Source organism: Balearica regulorum, chromosome Z (assembly GCF_011004875.1).
Source record: "Balearica regulorum gibbericeps isolate bBalReg1 chromosome Z, bBalReg1.pri, whole genome shotgun sequence".
NCBI lineage: Eukaryota > Metazoa > Chordata > Aves > Gruiformes > Gruidae > Balearica > Balearica regulorum.
The window spans coordinates 56,601,418-56,616,066 of NC_046220.1; the positions used below are offsets into that span (position 1 = coordinate 56,601,418).

The 14,649-nt window shown below is 38.6% G+C and overlaps 1 protein-coding gene and 1 long non-coding RNA gene across 4 annotated transcripts in view; one reads left to right on the forward strand and one right to left on the reverse strand.

Annotated features, from left to right (window-relative positions):
* The window catches only part of GLIS3 (GLIS family zinc finger 3), a 188,432-nt gene that overhangs the window by 166,161 nt on the left and 7,622 nt on the right, over window positions 1–14,649 (forward strand). For both annotated transcript variants that reach the window (XM_075741031.1, XM_075741030.1), the window contains exon 8: window positions 7,601–7,779. In XM_075741031.1, the coding sequence (XP_075597146.1) occupies window positions 7,601–7,779 (179 nt within the window). The remainder of the gene's footprint in view (window positions 1–7,600; window positions 7,780–14,649) is intronic.
* Window positions 1,206–14,397, reverse strand: LOC142599588 (uncharacterized). 2 transcript variants are annotated; one of them, XR_012833158.1, is made up of 3 exons: window positions 13,875–14,397; window positions 11,716–11,794; window positions 1,206–1,670 (listed from the first exon to the last, which is right to left on the reverse strand). It is a non-coding gene; the product is annotated as an uncharacterized LOC142599588 (long non-coding RNA). The 2 variants fall into 2 exon arrangements; XR_012833159.1 differs by lacking the exon at window positions 1,206–1,670 and adding an exon at window positions 7,996–9,399.

A 14,649-nucleotide genomic window follows, 5' to 3' on the forward strand; every position in this document is an offset into this window, starting at 1 on the left:
CAAAAGCATATGTATAAATGGTAATATCTGTGGAGTCTCCTTCCCTGAAGATAGTCAAAACCCACCTGAACGTGATCCTGTGCAACCTGCACAGGAGGTCCCTTCCAACTTCTACCATTCTGTGATACGTATTTGGCTTTCTTTTCACTCTTTCTGTAGTAAAAGAAGACATGGGCATTCAAGGAAGCTGAAAAAAACAATCAAATTTGGGTTTATATGGCATATTTAACATGTGTATCTCAGTACCCCAAAATTGATGGTGACAAATGCTTTATTTTATTTATTATTTTTTATTTTATTTTATTTTTTTATTTTTATTTTTTATTGAATTACCCAACATACAAATTTTGCTTTTCAAAGCTTGCTTTTGTGCAAGAAGTAGCCTGTTGACCGATGTGAGACCAGAATAGAATTTTTCATTTGGACTTGGTGTTCCAGATGATTTTTCACCTTCCTATGAACAGAGCTAGTGCTATGTCCCGGAAGCATGACACATCCTGGCTTGACATTCTAGAGACTTGAATTTCTAGAGACTGTGTAAAGCTGGAAAGATGGACTTAGGGCTGAACTGTTCAGTTTAGCATTACTGTAATGCTATAATAAGTTCTGCAACAGTACTTCTTTTTGCTTATTTGAGTGTGTGGTTATATTCCTTTCATGCTTTTGATGTAAAATAGTAAGTAGCTCCAAGCTAGACTTGCAGAAGCAAAAGCCTCTGAGTAGTTCTAACCAATGAGTGGAGACATCCAATCTTCACATATTACAAAGTCCTTTGTATGTGGCATACAAGAGGCTGCCACAAAGAAAGCCTTTAGTTAAAGACCTTAACAGTGTGGTTTTGAAATCAGTAATTTTTTTCCAGGCCTGGGACACTTCAGAGGATTGTCTGCTGAGACATCCTCACTTTTTTTTGTTAGTGAGCAAATTACACATATTTATGACTGACACTAAAGCATGGAGGTGGCAGCAAGTCTAACCCTGAACCTGAGGTATAGAATCACAGAATCATTTTGGTCAGAAAAGACCTTTAAGATCATCAAGTCCGACTGTTAACCCAGCACTGCCAAGTCCATGAGTAAACCATGTCCCTAAGCACCACATCTATGTGTCTTTTAAATACCTCCAGGGATGGTGACTCCACCACTTCCCTGGGCAGCCTGTTCAAGTGCTTGACAACCCTTTCAGTGAAGAAATTTTTCCTAACATCCAATCTAAACCTCCCCTGGTGCAACTTGAGGCCATTTCCTCTTGTCCTATCGCTTGTTACTTGGGCAAAGAGACCAACATCCATCTGGCTACAACCTCCTTTCAGAGCAAGCCTGGCAAAGCTTGGACTTTTTCTCCAGCCTGTTTCCACACTTCCTCTTTTTTGCAAAGGCACTCTTCCTTTTCTTTGCATTTGCAAGAAACTCAGTTCTTTAATACTATACAGCCACAGAAAATGCTGAGAGAGATTTTAAAGTTATATATCTCCGTCTCCAGGGAGTCTGTATATTGAGGTGGCTGCTCACAGCTTCTGTGCTTAAATCGCACTTAAATTTTTCTTTCTTTTTCTCACCAAAGACCATTTGGTGCTGGTCAGAGTGGCTGTTCTTTCTTTCTGCCATCCCCTCTTTGGGCTAGAGGGACCACTGGTTTGATCTGAAATGGCAGTTCCTGCGTTCCTAAAGCTTGAGCAAGAAAAGGAATTTTAGACACTTATTAATAACTGAAAAGAAGGATATAAAATTAAAGTCTACTGGCATATGGAATCTACTCCCCGAGACACTATGGGGATAGAAACCTGCTGTGGGATCATTGCTGATCATTTGTTTTGTGTTGGACAAAATATTTATATTATGGGAGAATATTGTCTTCCTTAAAAAAAAAAATATTAATTTGCAACAGAAAAATCATTGGAGGGAAACGTATCACAGGTAGGTAAAAAAATTACAGTTTTGTTTTTTTGGTCAAATGAATGCGTCTATGACTTTTGGGGGTAAATTTGATTTTTTTAAAATTGTGCTTGGCAAAAGCTGTGATTTCTTTACAAGTGGTTTTAAATCATGTTTATTTGATTGTCATTGATGGCTGCCTGGACTAACTTACAGTGGAATATGTTGGGATACAGAATATTGTATTATAACAATGTTTCCCCCACTGATAGTGGACTGAGGAGTCACAAAGTCACTAGCACACAGCATAAAATGTGGAGCCAAACCAATATGTGAGATCACAGCAGAATGACAGGGATGTTTAAAGCAGAGAATGGAGACATCAACCCAGATTTTCTGGATTCATCTAGAAATACAAAGGCAATGAAGAGGGAGTGAGCATAGATGTTCCTCACTTAACTTTGTCAGATAGTGCAGCACTGTACAGGATACTGTTGGAGACAGTAACCTGCTACAGGGAGGTTATGGTTCTGCCTTCTGTCTAGCCAAAACTTCAACTGTAATAAGATGAAAGCCTGATCTCCTGGCTGTGTCAACTGCATAACATCTGGGTATGTTCCCAAACTGTTGCAGCCCAATAAAAAGGATTAGAACTCAGCCAGTTAACAGAGCAGCAACCCAATAAATTGCGCTTACAAATTGTTCAAAGAAAACTATGACCTCTGAAGAAAAAATAGAGAACAAAGTTCTCACTTTTAATCATCCATTTCCATTTTGGAACCATATTGAAAGCAAACATAAAGATTGATGTCTAAATGATGGCACATGCTTTACTTTACAGTGCCAAGTTGAGAACAAGCAGAGAATGAAGACCTAGCAACATCCAACGTAGTTACATAGTTCATAATTCAAATAATTTGTGCTAGTAGCATTTTGTGCTATTGTGTAGCATGGATTATTGGTAGGTAAACTATGTCTTCTCCTATTTTGCTAGATTTAGCAAAAATCAACTTTTTTTTACAATTCTGAAACAGTACAAACAGAAAACCGCCCTAGGGATATGAAATTGAAAGAGCTGTTGTCCTGCAGCCCAAATGGTTATTTGGTATTTGGTTTCTTAACATGTTTTTTCTGTTAAAAAGAAGAATTGGTTGTGCTACACATTTTTGATGTAACCTGGTTTATTTACCAAAAGGCAGTAAAAAGTCCTAAATCCTGTTTCCTAGAAGAGATTAGCAGCTCTAAAGATGTGACAAAAAGTTGATTCTCATAGACTACAAAAAAGGATCAAAATTCACCTTCACAATTTTTTCTTTTTTAAGTAAATTTACCCTTACACTTTCTTCTGGTTATTCAAGGTAATCTTTATACCCACATTTGAAATGTGCTTTCTGATACCCTATGAACATGGCCACACAGGAAGGAGAATTTGAGAGAAAGAGAAGCATGAGGGGCAATTCATGGTACCAGTAGTGCTAAAAACAATAGTTCAGAAGTTATATCATCTCAGATGCCAAATCAATGTGTTTAGCTGCCAAATTATAATTTTTTTTAATGACTATACACAGTTTTTGGCTGCATTTTGAAATCTGAACTCTTGGTGTTACTGCTTCTTTCCACCATATGCGTGTATATGTACATGTGTGTGCATAAATAGCAATTAGATTAGCCACTTCTTACAGATTTCTTCACAAAGAAGATAGATAACTCCAGCTTTCCTTTGCTGTAGTGGTTCTCACTTCTAGGTCTATCTTGCAATAAATCATTCCCCAGTTCTGTCCCCAGAATGCCAGTCTCCCATCTTTCCTGCACTCCTTGCTTCTGCAGGGTGAGGTTTTGAGCATTGAGGGAGGACAGAAGGACAGAAAGATTTGGGGTGCTGTCTTGTGTTCTTCCTGTTGCCCTTTTCCTAATCTCCTGGAAAAAAGACAAGGAAAACTCAGCCTGTTGATGGAGCTCGGAGTTGCTATTCTCTTTCAGAAGGTGGGTGAGTGAAGCAGGCAGTGAGTCAAAGGGTTTTCCTTTTAAGATGGGACTGAAATCCATGAGATACCTGGAATTTTTCTTGTCATCAGCACCCTGGCTCCAGTCTTGGATCAAATTTCCTGCTCTTCCTTCTGCCCTAAGGAAGGGGAGTTGACTACTTAGCTACAGAGAGCTCTGTGAAGTGGATGCAGGTGACAACTCTTGGAGATATCAAGCAGTGAAGGTGGAAGAAGCCCACTGAGAGATTCCTGTATAAGCACAATGTCCAATATTGTTGGGCCAGTCGTGTACTTCCATGAGCTTCCTGGGGCTGGGAGTGTGAAATCAAATGAAAGACTGCCAGCCTAAAAGAACAGCAGCCAAGATAATTCTGAGGCGATGAGTCTTTCAAATTCCCATGGAAAAGTGGGAGCACTATTAAAAAGCTGTAGGTCAGGCAGAGCTTTGAATGGTAATTTTCTTCTTGCTTTGCTTGTTTTCAATCAGCTTGAACGGTGACAGCTTGGTATCATGATTATAATACCTGTCTCCACTGTCTTGAATTGCAATGGCATTTCTGCTTGGTGGGAAGTTTAACCAAAAAGGGTTTCTCTACCACCCAGTTCTCAGTATTTCCTCCACCTACAAAAATAACCCCTTCAGCCCTTTGATGCCCAGACAATTCAGCACAGCCAGATCTTTAATTGAGAAGTCTCAAAGCACTTGAGATTCTAGGTGAAGAAACACTTTGTATACATCCTTGCTACAGACACATAAAAGGTTGTTTCCCCACTGCGCCAAAGACTCATTTTCAGGTGGCCAACCATGCTAAAATAAACTATATGAATAGTTATAAATACTATAGAAACACACTATTTATCCTATGTAAATATACTATTACTATTAGCTTTCCTCTTCCCTTCCTTTTCCATTGCTTAGATTGTGCATGTAGTTTACATTTGAGCCAGCTCAGGTCAACAAATGCTAGAGTAAAATCTTTTTCATGTAGCCATGACCAGTACTGGCGATTAACAAAACCCCAATATATGTGTCATTTTAACTAATCTCATTAAAAAGGTAAGCTTTGGTAACTTAGTCCTCAGTCTTGCTTACTACCAAATCTAGTCATTCCCCAGCAGAACACTTTTTCCTAGCTACTGTTGGAAAGAGAGAGGCTACTCAGTTGCTCCAGAAACGTTCCCGCTCTGATTTTGCATCCAGCAGGCATAGGAAAGGGCACCTTTCGGATATCTTGCTGGTTCCTGATTGCATGGGCTCCAGGGCTTGGCCACAGTTCTTGATGGCAGTTTCTAAGTGGTTACCCGCTGATCCTGATTGTTTCAGGAACAAAATTAAAGTTGCAGTTTCCCCAGTAACATGCTGTGATTTGTTCAGGGACAAATCTGGACTGAGACAAGTCCAAGTTTCTCTTTTGTCAGGCAGAAGGGAAGTGAAAGTAGATAACTAGTCATCCATATGAGTAAGACAGGAATTCATGAAGTGATTCATAAACCATTATAAAGACCACTAAAGTCTACTAAAAAGAAGTCCTGTCTGGCTATACAAAGCAGTGCATTATTATTGGGAGGGTTTTGGGGATCTTAAATCAAATGTAAAATCTGTAAAACTCTGCATTTCATTTTGGGTTCTGAAAAGGATTTTTTCCCTGTTGGCAGCTGGTTAAAACCATTTTTCAGAGATTAATTTTCACAAATTAATTTTGAAAACACAGGATGATATCCCATGATTTTTTAAATAATAGTAGTAATAAAAGACTGTCTGTGCATTGCTCTTAATCTCTGGCAGCAAATAATAGTCTTTTTCTGTGAGTGCTATAAAAAAAACTGACACCAGTCCCTACTTGGGAGACATATATCCAGGCAGTTGTAGCTCTTTTTAAAAACTTCTAATAATTTTATTACAATATAGCTACTGAATCTATTTTTTTTTTTTTAAATTATTCTCTAGTATTACTGTGAAACACCTGCATGCTTTATTCTCTTCCTGCTAGTATATCTTTAAGTCTACTCTTCATCAGCTCTCTGGAACAATGAATTATTTGATGCATTAAAGACTCAGTGACTCGGTAATGACATCTTTATTTCCTCCATCTATATAGCATATCTAAAGTGATATATGTGTTTATGAAGTTAATACCAAATCAGCACAAAGACCATCCAAACCCAATCTAATATGCCTAAAAATGCAATTCTCAAAGAAAACTGAATAGACAGTAAATCATCCAAAGTTCATCTTGACACTTGCTATACTCCAAATATAAATTATGGGTCTACCAGAAATGTAGTAAATAGGTTTTAAATTAAGTCAAAATCACACAGATAATGTGTGGCAGATACTGATTCTGAGCTGCAGCATAATCAGGTGAATTGGATTTAAATGCAGTTATAACTTAAACAATGACCCTGTCCAGAGGTGTTCTGTAGTGCTATTACCACAGTCGCACCTTCTTTTGTATTCAGGGTGAGATTACAGCTTCCTTACACTTCTGCAGGAAAAACATTTTTATTGCTGGGTTACAAAAAAGTGTATTGAAGCCCAGTCTCAGGAGAGCAGGGACCAGATCCACGCTTTAGGATCCTGGCAGACCGTGTTAACTGCAAGCACTAATCCCTCCTAGCAGCAGCGACCAAGCACACCTACCACAAAGAAGGGTAGGTGGATGCTCTTGCTCAGCACAGACTTTGGTTTAGGAGTGGAGAGAGAGGCTGATCTGTGACAGGAATACCACATCAGTTTTCACTCACCCTCTTGCAGAAATATCCTGGAACTTTTTTGCTGGCCTTCCTGGCTCTCCTCTCACAGATGAGAAAGTGGCCCTGAGCCATCCCTGAGCCCAGGCTGAGCTTTTGTTTACTAATCTGATCCCATTGGTCTACTGGGTAGTTTGATCATTGGGAGCATGAGCCAGAGCTCTTATAATATCAGCTTTTCATCTGCACTGTAGCACCTATTTGTAATATACTTTGAGGTATGCAATTTTAAGAAAATGTAGAAAAAAGTTAAACTTACAAGGTGTGTAAAACCATTGTGTAAAATCCTCAAAGTAGTGTGTATCCTTGTAGTGCCAAGTGTGGAAAACATACCACTGAAGTGATGAACCTCTGTGGCAGCTGCACCACCAGCTTCAGTCTGAATGGTTCTCCTCCTCTGCCAGGCTTGTAATTTTATACTTTGAGTCCAGATCAACATTTTCATGTGGTCAGACTGCCCAACCAGAAGCGATTTAACACTTGTCTTTATGTACATTATATTGACTTCAGATTGTTTATCTTCAAATAGCTCTATGTAACATGTAAAGATTTCTAGAACTTGAAACCTGAACCTGGGCCTGAACTTAATATCTTATTCTTCAGTGTCCAATGACCAGAACTGACCACTCACGTTCAGTGAGGAAGGACAGCTATTTATTGACAGATACAGTTGATACAAAGCCTTACAATGAGACAGCTGGCAATGCCTCAGAAATCAGGTCCCCCATGAGGTATCTCCTCCCATTAAGACTTAAACTCACTCACAGAAGTTAAAAAGGAGTTTTCCATGATAAGGGTGCAATTCAGCCTTTTAATTTCCCACTTGTCAAATCCAATGATATGTCACCATTTGAAAATACATCTTCTCTGTTTCTGGGCTGCACACTGTTCTTTTGGAAGCCTGTATCTGCAAACTGCTAAACATTATAGTGATTTAACTAAAGTAGAAACAATCTTTTGCTCGCATTTATTGTGTTTCTGCACTCCTAGGTTTGTTGCACCGGATCCTTCTCACCGCATCAGCCCCCAGAGAATTTCAGTTCCACCTCACATGATGCAGAGACGGACTCCACAACCTCCCCACCTTCAACAGCCTGCAGGAATGCCTCTAAAGACATACCAGCCAGCAGCAAACCCTTCTTTTCAACCAAATAGCCTTGACATCCAAGGTAGGAAGGAAGACTCTTCATCGCTGATGTTAGTTGTTTGTCACTGCTGCTTGGCTTCAAACTGAGTGTTTCAAGGGCTGGCACTGGTATTTTTAAGGCACCTTTCCTTTTGAAAGACTGGGAAATAGCTTTCAGGATCCTGCCTTCAGACTTCTTTAAAATGCTTAGCTTAGCTAATTGTTCATCTTACTATGGAGTTATAGGTTTCTCTTCAGACTGATTTTCAGAGCCGTTGTTAAAATAGAACTGCAGATAATTCTGTGATGGCCTCTGCTTTTAATTTTCTAATATTATGCTTCTAATCCCTCTTTACCTTACGTACATAGAATTACCAGGTTTTCAAGAGGTGGAGTATTTTTCTCTCTTGTGCTTGTGAAGTGATGGAGACCTCTTCTTTTATGAGCATACATGTGTCTTACAGCTGAGTTCCCACGTGTGCTGTGTAAACAGCTTCTACAAAACTCCTCTCTCCCTCTTTGTTCAATCAAGTATAAAATTCTGTAGCCAAGAAGAAAATTAACAGCAGCTGAAAACAATGTTGGGTTGTTTTGGTTGTTTTTGTTGTTTTTTTTTCCTAGCTGGTATGGAGTCTGAATGGTAATTACCTTAACATTTCAGAAATGTGTTGACAGCAGTAATGCTATTTCCTCTCAACTATTTAAATATATCATTTGCTGTATTTACATTCACAACGTACATAGCACACTGGACTTTTATAGGTCTTGGGATTCTGCTTTTTGATCAGGCTTCCTGAGAATGATCACAGTAGATATCACAGTAAACATTTTGGGAAAACCAAGGATTCTTTTATTTTCTTCCACTGATGGAAGCAGTCTCTCTAGGCAAAGGGATGAGACAGGACACTGAAGCATCTCCCAGAGTTCATGAGTGTGAAGGGGAGAAAGGAGGGTGCCAGTCCTGTTTTGTTCTTCTTATCGTACTAGACCATACATGAGCAGGACCTGAGCCAGGTTCTTTTCTTCCAGGAACTGGTAATCCGGTAGAGCACTGATTAATACTAGAACATGAAATTTACCAATGGATGTAAACAGTTATTGTTGGCTTTCCCTATTGTCTGATTAAAGTTTCACTAATAATCTAGGGCCAACAAAGTACAGGATGAAGTTTATTAATATACTGTTCATTGTCATATGACATATGCAAAGACATGCCAGAGCAGGTCCAATAAATTACTAGCATATGAGGCATGAAGGGATCAGGTTAACCTTCCTATTTCCACAATACAATACATTTTACTCAATTCCCTTTTTTGCTGAATATTTGGCAAGAACTCATCTTCCAGAAGGGCATCCAGACATAAAGGTCTTTCTCCCTGCCTGGAACAAAAATTGTCTTTGAGTGCATAGATGGCTTTACCACCCTCTTCCTCTCATGGTCATGAGAGCTTCAGTAATTGTAGAACCTGGGATCACAACCAGTTGCTCCAAAGTTGAACAGTTTCCACAGAATCCTGCCTCTCAGAGGCTCACAGATCACTGCAGACTAGTTGCTGCTCCACACAGAATTTGCATCGGCTGATACAGCTAGCTGCACATCTGCTTGGGCATCTTCTCTTTAGGGCAGGCCAGAGCAATGCTACTGTGTTCCCATATCCACCTCCTGCAGTCCAAAGAGGATTTAAAAGGACAAAAGACATAGGTCATTAAAACCATTATTAGAAGGACGCCCAGTAGAGAACCTCATCTAGGTGAATGTCACATAAGGATTGAAGCCCCATTACACATCCAAATTTAAGATAGATCTTAATACTATCTTCTGCGTGGATCAAAAATGGATACCCTCATGGGCTTGGACCTTAAACCCTTACCTGACTTAGTCCATGTTAGCATTATTGTGTTTGCCTCCCTGTCTTAGGAAAACCTATGTTGAAAATAGACATTGCTGACAGGAATTATATCCACATAGATAGCAACTCAAAGTTGCAATTGTAAAGATCCCTGCACCTAAAACTGATAGGAAGATAATGTGGGTTGAAGTCTAATTTATTTATGTTTTTAGTATTGAAAGATATAATACATTGCAATACAATAGCCACATTTGGGTATTAAGTGTTCTTTCAAAGATTAAGTAACCTATTGTTGCTATAAGAGGTATTTTGTCAGAATGTAATCCCTCCAACTTAAGCACAGCTGTCTCATTCCTATGTGCTGCACTGAAAGCTTTGTTTGTCTTGTGTGCCTGAAAGGCTTGCCTAAACTCTCCCTCTCAAAAGCAAATGTTTCAAGAGTTCATGGTCATGCTTTCCCAGCAATGGTACAAAGATTGCCATCTTCCTTGGTCAGATCATTATAATGTAGAAAAACACCATGGAGTCATCTCACCAGCCTGGACTATTTGGTATATAAGAAGTGTCTATGAGAAGCTCTGTTAGTTTCTGTCTCCTGCAGTTCATAACCTGCCTTTTCATGATTTAAAGTGCTGTAGCTATAGCCACTTCAGCTCAGTCCGCTACCAAACAATGGTGACATTTTGTCTCAATGTGTAGGCTTAAACTTTTCAACTCCATTTAAATTGGCTGTATGGAGGAAGAGTTTCATTGCCTGAAAGCTTTTTGAAGAAAACAAGTTCTAAACAAACTCACTTACTGAAAGCCTGAGCATCTTAAAAGCTCATGGAGATCTCAGAGCACTATCCTTTAGAAAGAAATGATGGAGGAGATCCAAGACTGACAAGCCCCTTATATCCAGTAGCTAGTGTATTGTGAAACTGCATTTTCTTGGAAGAACATTGTCTACAGTTTGGATTTCATTATTTGTTCTGAGTGATTTTCAGCATCAGATACGCAGTGATGTCAGAGAGGGCTTTTTATTGCCTTGATTAATATTATATAATAGACTAAATACTCCTTTTCCTTCCTTTTGTGAAATTCACCATTTCTTTTGCTGCATGGGATGCTTGGAAGTGATGATGGTAGATGACTCACTGAGCTGCAGAAGTGAAGCTCTTCTTTTCCCTTCATTAGACTGTAGTCTCTTTTATTGGATTACCATAGACAGTAAATCTGAAACTATCCTGGACTGGAAACTGGAGTGATGACTTCCCATCTTGATGCCATTGTATGCCATTGTACTATGTGTTTGTAGACATAATAGAAGATAGTACAGGTCCTGGAAATCTGCAACAATTGGCCCAGAACCTATGTTGTACTGGTGAGTCTTTTCAACCAAGAACAGCTACAGGGATTTCCACAGAGGTACCTGAAGACACAGGCATCTACAGCACACAGGCAGCTGCAAGAGTAAGGTATTGCTCTGACACAGGTCAGAAGAGATGCGTGAGGTAGAAAAGGAAAGAACAGCAATAGAAACTACTCCTTCACAGTAAGCAAGCTTTCTGTGCTTATAGTATAGAGTGAGGTAAAGCTCCTTTGGGCATGGACATAGCTGACCTGATTTTGGATGCTTCTGATACTGTGAACATTTTTGCACTAGAAATCTGACTGTCCTTTAAAATTGTGTCTGTAACTCATGTCATATGTGTTTGTGAGTTAAGCTGATGACCAATGCTGGCTGATCATGCAAAATATTCAGTAAGAAAAAAAAAAAAAAGTTACCATTTTTTAAACAAATTGTTAGCTGATATGAGTTAGCTATACTAGTATATCTATACAGGAAGCTCTACCTATAACAGTTATCTTTTAATTACAAATAATCAGATTTAAATAAATAGAAACATTTCTAGTATTTCACATTTGCAAGTCAGTCTGGCAGTACAATATCTGATTCATATCTCTGTCTTACTCTGCCTTTTCCTTTTGTTCTTCACACTTAGATGGTACCAAATGATTACGTGATGTTTGTGTAATTCATCTAGTTGACATGGTAGAAATATACTGCAGAGGGAACACTATTTTGAAGTAGTTCAGGCCAAAGACAGCTGGAATTTTTACATGCCATAGCAGTAAAGACTACTCACCCATGATGTATCTTTCTTAATGGCAGTTATAATGATTTTCTTGAGAAAATATTCTCTCTTTGTGGCACCAGGCAGAGAGCTGACCGAGGAGAAAATAAATGTCCATCAGAAACTTTGTACCTTACAGAAATTATAACTGTGGCAGTCATTCATTACATATCTGTAATGAAATCTTTGTCCACATCAGTTCAATGGGATCAGAACTCTATCACAAACATATGTGAACTGTGATTTCAGCTGTGAATTTGAGATGGGCTGTGTAGCTGGGATTTTCAGATGCTCATCATCTCTCAGGATGAGGCTCTGTATGTGATAAAGAACAAGAGCTTCTTGCTTTTAGAAGAGATTCTTGCAGTACGCAGCTATTTTTTCATATTTAAGAGTAACTCATTTTCCTCTGGAAATAATGCTATCATGCCAGAAAAGTAATTGTTTTTTCTGTATCTTGGTATCATGGATCTTGGCTATAGTGTACTGATTCAAAGAAACACAATTGATGTAATCTTGTGCATGTGTGCGTGTGTGTGTTTTAAGTAGTTTAATAAGAGAGCAATTGATACAATCCAGACTTGCAGTCCGGAGAAGAAATGTTCATTTGCTGGAACTTCATTAGCCAACCTGGTTGCCTTTTTTTATTTTTCCAATACCCCGTGAAAACACAGAAAACTGAGGCTACAGGTAGTTCTTGAACAAGTAATCTCAAATGAAGGACCAGCTATGGTCAACGTCTACAGCCTGAATTGCATATGGTTTCATGTTATCCTACATCCAGCAGTAGTGTAGATTATCTTGGGCATGCCACCAAGTGAATAAAAGCAAGATCTCCTGATACCAAGTTAGGAGATTTTGCTGTGTCATGTTTGGGCTCCAGTTCAAAGACCTCTACACTGTGACCTGATGCAGTGCAGACATGGACAAAGACATTTAGAGTAGTGCTAAATACCTGAGGGGAAGAGAATGATGTATGCTCTGTTCTGCTCTTTCCTGTTTATGCCTCTCTATTTATAAGTATTTATGACACTGAAACTTGAAAATAACATATGCCTAGGAAAAATTAATTATTTTCCTGTGTTCTCTTTCCATCTCAAAAAATTATTTGGGGGCTTATAAGTAAAGGAAAGTGCTTTGTGCACTTCTGTGGTTCTTTCTGCAATATAGCGGTTAATGTACCAATGGGTCAAAGCTTGTGTGACTTTGCTAGACAATATTTTGTTGCTTAAGTAGGGATTGAACAAACACAGAGGATGTGACTCACAATAGCTCAACCCCAAGGTAAGCAGTTTTTCTGCCAGACTTCAGCTAGCAATAGTCAAAGTTACTGCCAGATTGTTCTGCATTGGGAACAAGATGCTGTGAGAAAGGCACAAATAGAGAATGAGCACAGAGCAATGTGAAAGGACATTTCAGCATGTGTCTTGAAAGGTCTTGCCAGCTGGCTCAGACCACTATTGATTGAAATGGTTCTTTCTGGTAAGTAGTCTGACTCAACAGTAAACTTTCACAGTATGTCCTATTGCTGGTTGAGCAAAAAGTTGATTTTAAAAGCATTTTTAAAGGAGTCAAAAACTGTCAATAGCTATGTAGCTTCTAAGTCAAGTTTTGGAAGGCTATTGTTTTTTCGTTCATTTTATTTTATTTTACTACAGTTAATTCTTAAGTGTCAGGACTGAACATTTGAGGATTGATGGGTTGTAAATTCCTAACATGCTTTGCAGTCTGACTCAGTTTTGTTGCAGTTGAACTTTAAAAAAAAAAATAAAAAAAAAATTGAAACTGTTGTCTTACAGCTAGGATTGCAAAGTGCCCACAGCCTCTGCAAAAAAAAAAATTAGAATCTATGAGTGTTCAGCCTCTCTAGAGTGAGCACAGAAACTGCAAATTTTGTCTACTGTGGAAGAAGAACCATGGTTCTACTTTCTATTTTTCTTTCTTTTTCTTTTTTTTTTTTTTTTTTTTACTTTTTTATATGATGTCAAAGTACTCTTTTTGTAATGCAGGGTTTCAGACACAACACTGACAATTGTTTCAATGTTCTTTCATGTAACTATTTGCCTAATCTAAACTCTTGTTATGTATGTGTAAATTAGGCATTTATCTCATTGTGTGTAACAGAAGTGTCTTCCACGACTACTAAATAAAATGCAAAGATTATGTTTCACTCACCATTGTTAACTAAAGCTCCCCATAGGGTCTCTTCCTGGGTGCAGGTTCAGACTGTCTTTTCTTGTCCGTAGTCCTGGTCTATTCTGATGCTTTTAAATATTGAGTTTTCTGTTTCAATGCAAGCACGTCTTATGCATGCATACATTTGTATGTTTTCTCACAGAGACCACAGAAATTAGTCTCAAAGGAAAAATAATTAGAATTATAAAACTCCTCAATCATGCATCCTTCCTCGTGCTTGGCAGAAAATCAGATATATCACAAAGTGATACAGCATGTTTTCCACTGCATCCTTCTCCTTTCTCCTTCCTCTTATTTATGGAATGCATTATCTGTACATAAACACTCAGTGCAGCTTTAGCCATCAACAGTCCCATGTGCACATTTCCAGAGGAAAGTTAACGGAAATACACCTAACCACAATCCAGAAAAAATTTGCCAAGTGCCTTATGTTCATAACACGTTTCTAAGCTTAGATAATCCCTGTAAAGAGATTTGAGGTTGGGAGGTTTGTTTGGGCGGGGGGTGTAGAACTGCACCGATATTTTTTTTTATTTTTTTTTCCTAAGTGAAAACTAGATGCCCATGTGAAGCATGTCTAATTACTAGTAATGAATTAATAGGCCAACAGTTATGTTCGGGTGTCATATAATACCCAAGATATTTAGACATGTCCCTCTCAGATATTGATAGGTTGTGATTCCATGTTTCATGCTTCCCATAAAAGGATCTTCTCTGCTTATCCTCTGGGATATTTCCTTGATCCTTTCT